At 39.1% G+C, this 12,890-nt stretch overlaps 1 protein-coding gene across 3 annotated transcripts in view; it reads left to right on the top strand.

Moving 5' to 3' along the window:
* The window catches only part of CLIP4 (CAP-Gly domain containing linker protein family member 4), a 70,130-nt gene that overhangs the window by 16,899 nt on the left and 40,341 nt on the right, over nt 1–12,890 (top strand). For all 3 annotated transcript variants that reach the window (XM_021087667.1, XM_021087665.1, XM_021087666.1), the window contains exons 6-8: nt 1,579–1,697; nt 5,791–6,027; nt 10,099–10,234. In XM_021087667.1, coding sequence (XP_020943326.1) covers nt 1,579–1,697; nt 5,791–6,027; nt 10,099–10,234 — 492 coding nt within the window. The remainder of the gene's footprint in view (nt 1–1,578; nt 1,698–5,790; nt 6,028–10,098; nt 10,235–12,890) is intronic.

The following is a 12,890-nucleotide window of genomic DNA, read 5'->3' as shown; positions in this document are numbered from 1 at the left end:
TCCTTTCACAGAAGACTTAGTACAAAGGGATAAAAAATGAAATGTTCTTTGGGTTTTTATATCTCTGCAAATTTCCCAGTATAACATGGATTTTATGAACTATAATTGAATCTGTGTAAAATTCTTTTGTCTTATTTGGGTAGCCAGAAATAGAGCGATAAAACCTTCAGAACTAAGCATTGAAATCATAAAGAATATTTATTTTATGTGGCATTCAGTTCTGAAATTCTGTGATGCCAGTAAAGGATAAATTTTCATTTTTTTCTTCCTGTCTTGATGATGCTGTCCTAAAATTGAACATCATAATGTCTAGATCACAGTCCTAGTATGTTAACTTTCTCTCTGCGTCCTCCCAGTAGGGCAGTTTTCTTTTGAGAAAAAAATGAGGGCAGGTGCAGTAGTATTACTTCAAGTTAAAGGCGGTTTGCAATGTTTTCTGCATTCATAGAAGATGTATTTTAGAGAGATTCAGGAGATGGATTTCCTGGAATGCTTGTTTCTAACCTCTGTTTCGTATACGTGTCCATTTCCTCTTTACCTTTTTACTTTTGCACTTTGTAGAAGAAGTTAGGAAGAAAGCCTCTCTTGGTGGTGCAGTGTCTTTAATACCTCAAGGGAGTTTGTCCTGAGCATGTCTTGGTTTGCTTGCAGTTGTCGGTAGGTCGTGAGGGGTGTTGGAGCTGTCTTTTGATTAAGGTAGGATTAGCAGAACCAGAGGTGTATTAAACCCTTGTTGTAGAAAACATTCAACGTGGGATTCCCAAATCTGGAGGATTTCCTGTGTCTGTGTATATAGCAGCATGACGATTTGTTGAAAATATTAAAATATCCTTAGAATTTCAAGAGTCCATTCGTATTGTGAAGTCCAGAATTATTTGTTGAAGAAAGTATTGTGAATGAATACAATAGGTAAGCATGTAGCGTATGTTTAATTACTCTTTAACTTATTCCTGGTTTGAGAATTCTCCGTTGTTTTTACCTACTGTTTTTTTCTGTAAAGAGTCAGATAGTAAATATTTCAGGTTTTGTGGACCACGTGGTCTCTGTTGCAATTACTTGACAGTTGTGGCATGAAAGTAGCCACAGAGAGTATGTGAATGAATGTGTGTGGCTGTGTTCTAAGAAAACAGTTTTATTTACAGAAACAGACAATGAGTTGAATTTGGCCATAGGCCATAGTTTGCTAGTCCCTGACCTAAGCCCTATTACTTTATAGCTGTCATGGCAAATATGCAGTAGCTTTAATGAGAGGTTTAAGATGGTTACTTTTGAAAATGTGAATTGCTGCCATTAATTGCTTCTAATATAGTTTAGTTTGTGATGGTTGGAAAATTCATGATAATATCAGTCCATTTGATAGTGAAATTTTATTGTACTAAGAAAAGAATTAGCTGACCGGATCCTAATATAATGATTTTGTTCTACTGTGAGGATAGTCTTTCTAGCGAGTTGGTTTAAGTCTCACAAATGACTAGTAACCGCCCCGCCCCCCCAAATAAACCCAGCTCGTCTCTTTTTACATTATAATAACTTGACTTAAAATTTTTTATTAATGACACTTGCAATGTTTAATTGCAGATGTGGATGCCACTTGCAGTGACTTTAATTTTGGAACAGCTCTGCATATTGCTGCATATAACTTGTGTGCGGGTACTGTGAAATGCTTATTGGAGCATGGAGCAAATCCTGCATTTAGGGTAAGAGGTTAAATTAAAAGTGAAAAGCATTAAAAGAATTAAAACATCTAACATTATCTCCCAGGAAAAGAGTTGAATCTGGATCTTGTAGCATTGGTACATGAGCAAATAATTAGTTTTTTTGTGCTTCATGCAAAGAGTAGTAATGATAAAGTTTTATCTCAAATAAATTTAAGGCATAGCAGTGAATGTCAGTCCTTTTATATTGATAAGCTCTACAGAACTTACTTTCATTCAGCTCTTTAAGTGTCACCTTTGAGTTTAAAAGTATCTTTCATTTAGGCTTTTGGTATATTTATAAATCCTTAGCTGTTAAATAAAAATGCATGTATTAAAGTTATATTTCTGTATCAGTTTTAAATTCTTTTGGAGGTAAGTTTTATTTTAGACAATGTAGAAACTCATGTTTAAGGATGGAGTAAACCTTTAAAATCAATTTAACGGAAAAAATTACCTTTTAATGGTAATGTCACACATTGACAAAGTTAACACAGAGGATTAGGTTTCCTAGTCTTTGAATCCTTTGGTATTTTCTTGTCTTCACAAAAGTGGCTCTCGGTGTCCCTTTCTGTTGTCTTGATAACCGTGACTCGCTCTGGCAGGGATGCTTCGTTAGGTCTGTGCCTTCCCTCGAAGGGGCAGGGCTGCGCCCGGTTAGAAAAAGCCGTTTGCCTTCCCCTTTTCCTTCCCCCTCCCTGCTTTCTTGTTTTCCCTCCCCTCTACTTCGCCACTCTTCTTCCTGTTTAACTCCATTCATTGTTTAATTAACCCCTCTTTTCCTCCCTCCCTACTTCCCTCCTTCCTTCCTTCATGCCTTATTGTTTATTGGGCACTGGGAGAATACAACAATAAATCAGTCTCTGTCCTCAGGCACAACATAGTTTGGAGGCTGGAGTTCCCTTTGTGGCTAAGCAGTTAACGAACCTGACTAATATCCATGAGAACCCATGTTCAATCCCTGGCCTCTCTCAGTGGGTTAAGGATCTGGCGTTGCCGTGAGCTGTGGTGTAGGTTGCAGGTGTGACTCAGATCTGGCTTTGCTGTGGCTGTGGTGTAGGCCGGCAGCTGTAGCTCTGATTAGACCCCCAGCCTGGGAAACTCCATGTGCTGCGGGTGTGGCCCCCCAAAAAAACCAAAACCAAAAACAAAGTATTTCTTTAAAAATAGATTGTAACTGGTCAATAAAAATATAATTAAATAGGAGTACCTGTTGTGGCTCAGTGGTAACTATACTAGTATCCATGAGGACGTGGGTTTGATCCCTGGCTTTGCTCAGTGGGTCAAGGATCCAGTATTGCTGTGAGCTGTGGTGTAGGTTGCAGATGCAGCTCGGATCCCGAATTGCTGTGGCTGTGGTGTAGGCCTGCAGCTGCAGCTCTGATTCAACCCCTAGCCTGGGAAACTTCACATGCCACAGGTGCGGCCCTAAAAAGCAAAAAAAAAAAAATTAATATAGTTTAGATGATAGACAAGAAAACAGTCAACTTGATTGTGCTGTGTTCAGTTCAGAGTGTTAGGATGGGGGACAGGAAGGGGGTTACATGGGAGGGGTGTCCAGCAAAGCCTTGGGAAGGTGTTCTTACAAAGGTGAGATTGAGAACTTAAACACAGGTAAAATTAATCGGTACGGGAGGGAGCTGGGACAGGATGTTAGGCAGAGAGAGTAGGCGCAAAGGCTAGAAAATGATAATTCAGTTTGGCCTGAGTGCAAAGGTGATCTGGGTTTGTTTTTGCTAGTACCGCTGTTGACAAAACCCCATGAGTGGAGAGAATATTTTGAATCCAGTAGGATGCAGCGCAGTATGTCACTGAGGTAAATTACCAATTCAGGTCCAAAACAATGACGAGATGGCCAAGTTTTGGAGGTTAATACTTAAAAAAAAAAAGTGATTAACATGTGGGTCGGCAGCAGACATTGAAACAAACCCTAACAGCTTAACACTTTGGAAGAAAGTGGAATTCTTTAATTAATCATGAATAAGTCTTCTTATATTAACATGACATCATTACTTTTTATTATTTAGTATTTTTTAAACAGAAGTTTTAGTTGCTAAAATGTGTATAGGAATTAATAGTGTGACTTATTCTAGAAAGGTGAGGACTTAAAAAAATCATAAGTGAAAAATTTATTCATTGTTAATATAGCTTACCACTTATCAGAGCAGCTTTGTTGATTTAAAAAGAAGTCCCCCCCCTCTTTTTCAAGAGTATGTATTAGTGCTACAGATATTTTCATTATATTTTATATTTTTCTTTGAAATCTGGCATCAGAATAGTTTATCATCATCCCAGAAATTTGATTGTGTGTCTTCCTGCCATATTTTTTTTTTTTTGTCTTTAACTTGTAGGAGAGTTTATCACTAAGTAACATATGACTGAATGCCTGCATTTTTAATTTAAAAAATTTTATATTATAATTGATTTACAATGTCCTGTCAATTTCTGCTGTACAGCAAAGTGACCCAGTTATATATATATTCTTTTTCTCATATTACATTCTATCATGTTTTATTACAAGTGATTGGATATAGTTCCCTGTGCTATGTATAGCAGGACCTCATTGCTTATCCATTCTCAGTGTAATAGTTTGCATCTACTAATCCTGCCATATTTTTTCTTAGGACCAAACTGACTTGAATTTTTTTTTTTTTTTTTGCCATTTCTTGGGCCAGTCCCAGGCTAGGGGTCGAATCAGAGCTGTAGCCACTGGCTTACACCAGAGCCACAGCAATGTGGGATCTGTGCCCAGTCTGTTTCCTATACCACAGCTCACGGCAACGCCGGATCCTTAAGCCACTGAGCAAGGCCAGGGATCAAACCTGAAACCTCATGGTTCCTAGTCAGATTCGTTAACCACTGAGCCACAACAGGAACCCCCAGACTTGAATTTTAAAACAAAAAATGTGAGGCACTTGCAAACTAAGTGCAAAAGCCCCATTCTTTTATCCATATAGATCACTTAAGGATAATTATCAGAGCAAAAGAAAAGGGGAAAAGATTTCTGAGCAAAAGGATCTTGATTCATCTTATTAAGAGAAGATTACAGTCTGGATTAAGTTTTTGGTTAGGAACATAGAAGAAAGAGAGCTTGTTTGAGGGAAGGGCAGCACATTGAGAGTCCGGGGGTCCCAGGACATGGACGGCAGGGTCATTTCTGCAGCGACCGTGGAGATGACGTTGAGCGAGTCCCTCAGTCCTCGCCTCATTCTCCTATTGGCAAACTGGAAATGGCAGTGATATTTTACCCCTGTAGCTGGTCTCTCCTGCTACAATATAAACTCTTTAACAGGCAAGGATTTTCATCTGTTTTATCCACAAGCTTTTTCTTGATGTGAAAACCAAATGAGATAATTTATATGCTAGGATTTTGTTTATATGAATACCATGCAATCAGTGGGCGTGTGACTGACCTTTTTTTTTTTTTCCACTACAGGATAAATCCCAGCCCACGTGTTAGAAGTATTGAAACTATAGGTTCTGTTCCTGAGTCTGAGTCACTTCATGAGTGGGCAGGATGGGTGGAGGTCTCAGAGCCCCATCCAGTGGGTTGGCAGCTGTGGGGTGGTGAAGAGTCTGGGATCTGGGGTGGGGAAGCCAGCCAGTCCTATGACTTCTGTCTCCCAACTTGCCTTCTGTCCACTAACTTCCCCGAGCCTGGACCGAGTTTCCCACCAGCCAACTGCACGGTGTTCCTTCCTCTCCCGGGCCTCTGTCCCACTGCCTCTTAGCAGTGAGGCCTTCCCTGGCCCCTGTGCATGAATAGCCACCTCTGTCCCCATGTTCCCTCTTCTTCCCTGCCTTGTTCCTTTTGCCACTTTTTTACCCTTTCATGTATCATAGGTTTTGTGTGTAATTATAGTCTGCCTCTCTCACCAGTCTGTGTGCTTTTCGAGGGCACGGCTTTTTGTTTTTCTCACTGTGTGTCTTTAGCACTTAGAATGTGTCTGGCAGGTAGTAGATGTTTAGCAAATATTTTTGAATCAACGAATGACAGATGAATCTAACTTATTTTTTTTTTCCAAAAATGTTCTTGTATGACTGTGTAGAGCTCTAAGCCGACATGAATTGAAGTTTTTCTTCTCTTTATTTGTAGAACGACAAAGGACAGATCCCTGCAGATGTTGTCCCAGACCCGGTTGAAATGCCCTTAGAAATGGCCGATGCTGCGGCAACTGCCAAAGAAATCAAGCAGATGCTGCTGGATGCGGTGCCTCTGTCATGTGGTCTCTCAAAGCCCTTGCTTCCGAATTATGATCGGGTTACCAGCAAGGCGATGCTGACGTCACTTGGCCTGAAGTTGGGAGATCGTGTTGTTATTGCAGGACAGAAGGTATAGTAAGTAGTCTCCAAAGCTGTGTCCAAGGTCATTTTGTGGCCTGTGTGTCAGGGGTGCATAAAATATGATTTCGAGGTTTTTTTTTTTAAAGTCAAATATGTAGGTAGCAAGGTAATGGAAAATGTGAAACTTTGATGCATAGTTATTATAAAGTGTAATTTAAGGAGTTCCCATCATGACTCAGTGGAAATGAATCTAACTAGTATCCATGAGAACATAGGTTTGATTTCTGGCCTTGATTGGTGGGTTAAGGATCTGGTGATGCCATGAGCTGTGGTGTAGGTTGCAAATGTGGCTGGGATCCTATGTTGCTGTGGTGTGGTATAGGCTGGAGGTTACGGCTCCAATTTGATTCCGAGCCTGGATATCTCTATATTCACAGGTGAGGCCCTAAAAGGCAAAAAAAAAAAAAAAAAAAAAAAAAAAAAAGAAAAGAAAAAGTGTAATTTAAGAGTATAAGCTATTTGAAGACAGCTTTATTCGAGTGGGAGAAGTGCAGCTCAATGGAGCTGCCCAGTGAATTCAGAGGCACTAGCTGGGAAACCATCCAGTCTGCAGGTTTTTTCTTGCAGCCTCGCAGCTCGCCTTCCGCCTCCTCTGCTCCCTCCCACCCCCAGGATGCTCAGTGGTGGTTCTCCTGTGACCACTGCTGCACGAAATGCAGCAACGGCCACCCTTGCCATTCCTGGGCGTTTGGCTTCTTGACCCCACCAACAGAGAAATCCTAGATAGGATTTTAACCTGGTAAGAAAAATGTATGTGGAAAGGAGAGCTCCCAACCCCTCCCCACCAAAGATGCTCCAACACCTCTTTCTCCAGAACCTCAGTTTCCAGAAGGCGTTCACGTGTTGCCATTCTCTCTTTGTCAATACTTCATGCCGGGGGGGGGGGTGTTGCGGGGGGGCTTGTTTTTCTCTTTTTGTTCAAATTTTGGGGCCAGTCAGGAGCTTGGTGTGGAGAATGGTACAGAGAATCCCTGCCTGCATGTGTGCCTGCATGTGGGATTCCTGACGGAGCTCTGGCTAGATATTTGGGTGGGATTGTGGGGAGGGTGATGCACTTTTCTCAGAAAACACTGAAATTTGGAAATTTGATTTACCAAGAAAACTGCTTCAAAAGGAAGGTAAACTACAAACGGTTATGCTGAGAATGACATTTGCCAACTTCCACGAGGATGCATTCATGGACATTTGTTAGTTTTCTGTTGTCATATCTGTGGAACTAAAATATCAAGAAATCATGTCCATTTTAGAATCAGTCTAAAGATTTTTGTGAAAAGTCCTGCTGTGATTTTTAAATGGGGTTGTGTTAAACATAGATGAATTGAGAAGGATTAACATCTTAAAAATATTGAGTCTTTCAGCCTTAAACAGAATGTATCTATTTAGTAGATATTTGGTTTATTTCATCAGAGTTTTATATTTTTTAAGCATATGGATATTGCTTATACTTTGTTAGATTTATACCTAAGTTTTTCATGTTATTTAGTGTTGTACATGGTGGTGTGTTTGAAATTTCATTTTCCAATGGTGCATTGCTAATATATAGAAATACAATTGATTTTTGTATATTGGCCATGTATCCTGTTGCCTTACTAAATTTATTGGGTCTGTTGACCTTTTTTGTGGATTCTTTGTGATATCCTATATAAACAGTCATGGTGTCTGCAAATAGAGACAGTTTTATTTCTTTTCAATCTGTATGCATTATTTTTCTTGCCTTATCTCATTGTCTCGGACTTTCAGTGTAATGAAAAATAGAAATGGTTAAGAGTCAACATCCTTGCCCTGTTTCCAGTCTTAAAGGGAAAGTGCACAATCATTCATCAAGTATGGTAATTGTTAGCTGTAGATTTTGGATAAATGTCTTTTATTAAGTTGAAGAAATTCCCATCTATCCCTAGTTTGCTGAGAGTTTTTCTGCATATGCCCAGAGAACAGGGTCCCCCTCTGCTCTCTTTAGTTTGTAGATATGATGAATCATCTTGATTAATTCTCAAATGTTGAATTAGCCCACCATTCTCATGATAAACCTCATTTAGTCATGATGTATTATCCTTTCTATGTATTGCTGAATTTGGTTTGCTATTATTTTGTTGAGCATTATTGTGTTTGTGTTCATGAGGGTCTTGTAATGTCTTTGGTTTTGATATCAAAATAAGGCTAGCTTCACAAAATGAGTTGGGAATGAATCTCTCCACTTTTATATTCTAGAGGATTTTGTGTGGGGCTAGTATTTTTTTTTCCCTTAAATTCTTTTTTTTTTTTTTTCACTTTTTTAGGGCTGCGCTCCTGGTTCCTAGGCTGGGGGTCTAATTGGAGCTATAGCTGCCGACCTACGCTACAGCCACAGCAATGCCAGATCTGAGCCATGTCTGTGACTTACACCACAGCTCACAGCAATGCCAGATCCTTAACCCACAAAGCCAGGGATTGAACCTGTAACCTCATGGTTCCTAGTCGGATTTCTGATACACCCCGATGGGAACACCTCCCTTGAATTCTTTGGTAAAATTCACCAGTGAGGCCATACAGGTCTGGAGGGTGACTTTTTTTTTTTTTTTTTTGTGGAAGATTTTTTTAACTGCAAGTTCAATTCAGATGTGAACTTTGACATTTTATGTCTTTCAAGGAATAGGAACATTTTATCTTATCTGTCAAATTTGTAGGCACAGAGTTATTCATAGTATTTTCTTACTATGTCTTTAAATGACTGAGGCAATTTGATAATGTATCTCTATCATCCATGATGTTTATAATTTGTATCTTCTCTTTTTCCTCTTTGGTCTCCGGCTAAAAGCTTATTTATCCTTCCAAAGAACTAGTTTTTGGTTTCACTGATTTTTTTTTTCTTTTGCTTTTCTGTTCTTAATTTCTTATCTTTATTATTTCTCTTTTTGCTTGCTTTGGGTCTTCACTTTATAGTTGCAGAAGGTGGAAGTTTATATCATTGACTTAAGACTTTTTTTTTTTTGGTCTTTTTTAGGGCCACACTTGCAGCATTTGGAGGTTCCCAGGCTAGGGGTCTAATTGGAGCTGTCGCTACCGGCCTATGCCACAGCTACAGCAGTGCCATGACAGGAACTCCTTTGAGACCTGTTCTGATACAAGCATTTTATTGCTGTAAATTTCCTTCTAAGTACTGCTTTTGCTGCATCCCACAACTTTTGCATATTCTGTTATAATTTTAATTCAATTAAAAATATGTTATGATATCCCTCATGATTTTCCTCTTTTACCATGAGTTATTTAGAAGTATATTGTTTATGAGACACCAACATCAAATGCTTTCGCTGACATGTGGAATCTCAAAAAAGGACAGACTGAACTTCTTTGCAGAACAGATGCTGACTCACAGACGTTGAAAAACTTATGGTCTCCGGAGGAGGAGACAGTTCGGGGGGTGGGGGGATGTGCCTGGGCTGTGGGATGGAAATCCTGTAAAATTGGATTGTTATGATCATTATACAACTACAGAGGTGATAAATTCATTTGAGTAATAAAAAAAGTATATTGTTTAATTTTCAAGTATTTACATATTTTTCCATATCTTTGTTAGTGATTTCTGGTTTAATTCCATTATGGTCTAGGAACATGTTGTGTATGATTTTTAGTATTTTGCATTTGTATTCTGCTGCTTTGGATGGAATGTTTTATAAACATCAAGTCAAATTGACCTATAGCTGGTCTTAGGTCTCAGTTTTTCTATATCCTTACTAGGTCTCTGCCTACTTGGCCTATTGATAATGGGGAGAGAGGTATGCTGAGGTCTCCAACAGTGATTGTGGATTTGTCCATTTCTCTTTTTAGTTCTATCAGTTTTCACTTCATACATTTTGGAGCTTAGTTGTTAGGTGCATGGAGACTTAGGATTCTCTTGCCTTCTCGATTTATGACTCTTTTTATCATTATTTAATGTCTCTTTTTATCCCTGGAAATATTTCCTTGTTTTGAAATCTACTTTGAGAGAATGTTTTTGAAAGACTTCCATGACAAAGTTGCAAGAGGAGGACATTTTGAATTGCTAGTCATACTCAAAAGTTACTGTGATTTATATTTTCTTTAGGTTGGAACATTAAGATTTTGTGGAACAACGGAATTTGCAAATGGGCAATGGGCTGGCATTGAGTTGGATGAACCAGAAGGAAAAAACAATGGAAGTGTTGGCAAAGTCCAGTACTTTAAATGCGCCCCCAAATACGGTAAGGTAGATACTGTCTAATTTCATGAGAATTAATTTAAATTAAAAATTTTACTATTATTTTAAAATAAGACTTTTTCCCTGGTCACTTATGTACTAAATGAAGGGACTGCCCTTTTTCTTACTGTGAGCAGTATTTTGGTTGGGAGTGGTGGGTGTCTTATTGGTAGTACACCCAGCTCTATAGATCTTCCTAAGTCCTGCTTATTGTAGTGTCATGACTGAAGGAGGGATTTTATTCTTTGTTACTAAGGAAATACAGAGCTGGAGGTTGAAAAACTTGAAAAATTGGAAAAGCAAGTGAAGCCAACTTCATCACTATGCTCCTCAGCTGGGGTGATGATTTCCGACAAATGTTTGTTTAATTTTATAGTCTCTTCTACACACACACACACACACACACACACACACACACACACGCACACACGCCCACACCCTCACACACCCTGACACTTTGATTTCAATTTGCTTTTGTCACTTACTGTGTTGTGACTATTTCCTTGCTGTGAAGTATTTTCACAGAACATTAGTTTCCCCGGTTGCACAGTATTTCATCTTGTAGCTCAACAGTGTGGTGTCACGTTGGAGAGTGTGGGCTTTGGAGTCTGAATGCTTGGGTCTGAATCAGTTGCTCTACCTACCAGCTATGGGACCTTCTTTCTCTTCTTGTACCTCAGTTTTCTTTTATAAAATGAGGGTAACAATTCATGTGAGAATTAAATGCATGGATAAATTTATAAATCACCTAGAATAGTGCTTGGTTCCCTGTAAACACCCCCAAAATGTTAGCTATTTGCCAGCTGTTATAAATTTATCAAAATCACCAGTTTCCTTTTGTCATACACTTAAGATGGAGCCTCATTTTGGGGTCTGTTATTAAGAGTTTTGTTTATAAAAAATGCCCATTACATTGTTGCCATGGCTGTGGCATAGGCTGGTAGCTGTAGCTCCGATTCGACCCCTGGACTGGGAGCTTCCATATGCTGCATCTGTGGCTAGTGTTTCGACTATCATCACAATTTAAAGTAGTGTTTAAACTGGTAAGGGTTTTTTAAAAAATAAACATATATTTAAGATATAAGCCTTTATATTTATTACAGTTATTTCACCTAGTTTTTCATTTGCCTTTGAACTTCATTTGCAGTGTTTTTAGACATACAGTTTCATGCAGCTAAAAGACTTTTATAATTTCTTGTAATTGCTTTTATGCTAAAGCAGATATTTCTTCCTAACACGATGATTAGTTATAGGTTATACATTTTATTCTTTTGAATGTTTTAATTTTAAATACTGTATTACTTATTAACTTGGAGTTTATTTGGTTATTTGTACAAGATTAAGAATTTAATTTTAATTTTCCTCTATTAGCTACTTTTGGCAACTGTCAAGCAGACTAAGGGCAAGATCAGAAACCATTAGCAACAACACAGAGAGCAGATGTAAATCAGAGCCCTGGGAAGTGCTTAGATTGTAACAGAATGCATGTGGCCTCCCAAATCCCATCATTCCAAGGAGAGGCATGCTTGATTAGGACAAAGCTGGACATTCAAGGACCCTGCCTCCATCCCCCTTTACATACTTAAAGGCAAGTTGGGGGGCAAGGATCATTGTTGGCTTATATGAAAACAGAAATAGCTCTTCCTTGGTGGTCTGAGGCAGGTCTTTGCTAAACTAGCCACGGTGGCGGGGGGCAGCAGAGGTGGGGAACCCCCTGATTAAGCAGAAGCCAAAGACTTTGTCTTGTCTCAGCAGTGTTTTTTGGTTTTTATTTTTTTCCCTCTCTTTAAATCTGTCATTTTTCCTTTGGCTTGTTGTGCTTCCTTTATTATGAAGTAAGTTCTTATAAATGCTATAGTCTGTTTCAGGATTGTTTTGTTCCATTATTAGTTAGTTCTAGCACACATTAGATTTTTTTTTTGCCATTTCTTGGGCCGCTCCCGCAGCATATGGAGGTTCCCAGGCTAGGGGTCTAATCGGAGCCATAGCCACTGGCCTACCCCAGAGCCACAGCAACGCAGGATCCGAGCCACTTCTGCGACCTACACCACAGCTCATGGCAACGCTGGATTGTTAACCCACTGAGCAAGGGCAGGGATCGAACCCGCAACCTCATGGTTCCTAGTCGGATTCGTTAACCACTGCGCCACGATGGGAACTCCCAGTTTTTTTTTTTTAATTATAGAAATTTTGTAATAATTTAAAAAAATGTTTTTTTTTACAGCAGTTTTAGGTTCATAGCAAAATTGAGAGGGAGGTACAAAGATTTCCTGTGTACCTCCTGCCCTGCACATGCATAGTGTCTCCTTTTATCAACATCCCTTCACCAGAGGATACATTTCTTACAATTGATTAACCTACATGGACGCATCATAATCACTCAAAGTCCATAGTTTGCCTTAGGGTTCACTGTTTGGGTTGTATATTCTCTAGGTGTAGACAAATGAGTAATGGTGTGCATCCATCATTATACTATCATAGCGAGTATTTTCATTGCCCTAAAAATCCTCTGTGCTCCACCTTGTCATCCCTCTCCACCTTGGCCCCTGACAGACATTGATCATTTTAGTGTCTCCATAGTTATTATGCCTTTTCTGTAATGTCATATATCTGGAATCATACAGTATATAGCCTTTTAAGATTGGCTTCTTTCACTTAGT

This window comes from Sus scrofa, chromosome 3, assembly GCF_000003025.6.
Source record: "Sus scrofa isolate TJ Tabasco breed Duroc chromosome 3, Sscrofa11.1, whole genome shotgun sequence".
In the NCBI taxonomy this organism is placed as follows: domain Eukaryota; kingdom Metazoa; phylum Chordata; class Mammalia; order Artiodactyla; family Suidae; genus Sus; species Sus scrofa.
This window is presented reverse-complemented; position numbering and strand designations above follow the sequence as displayed.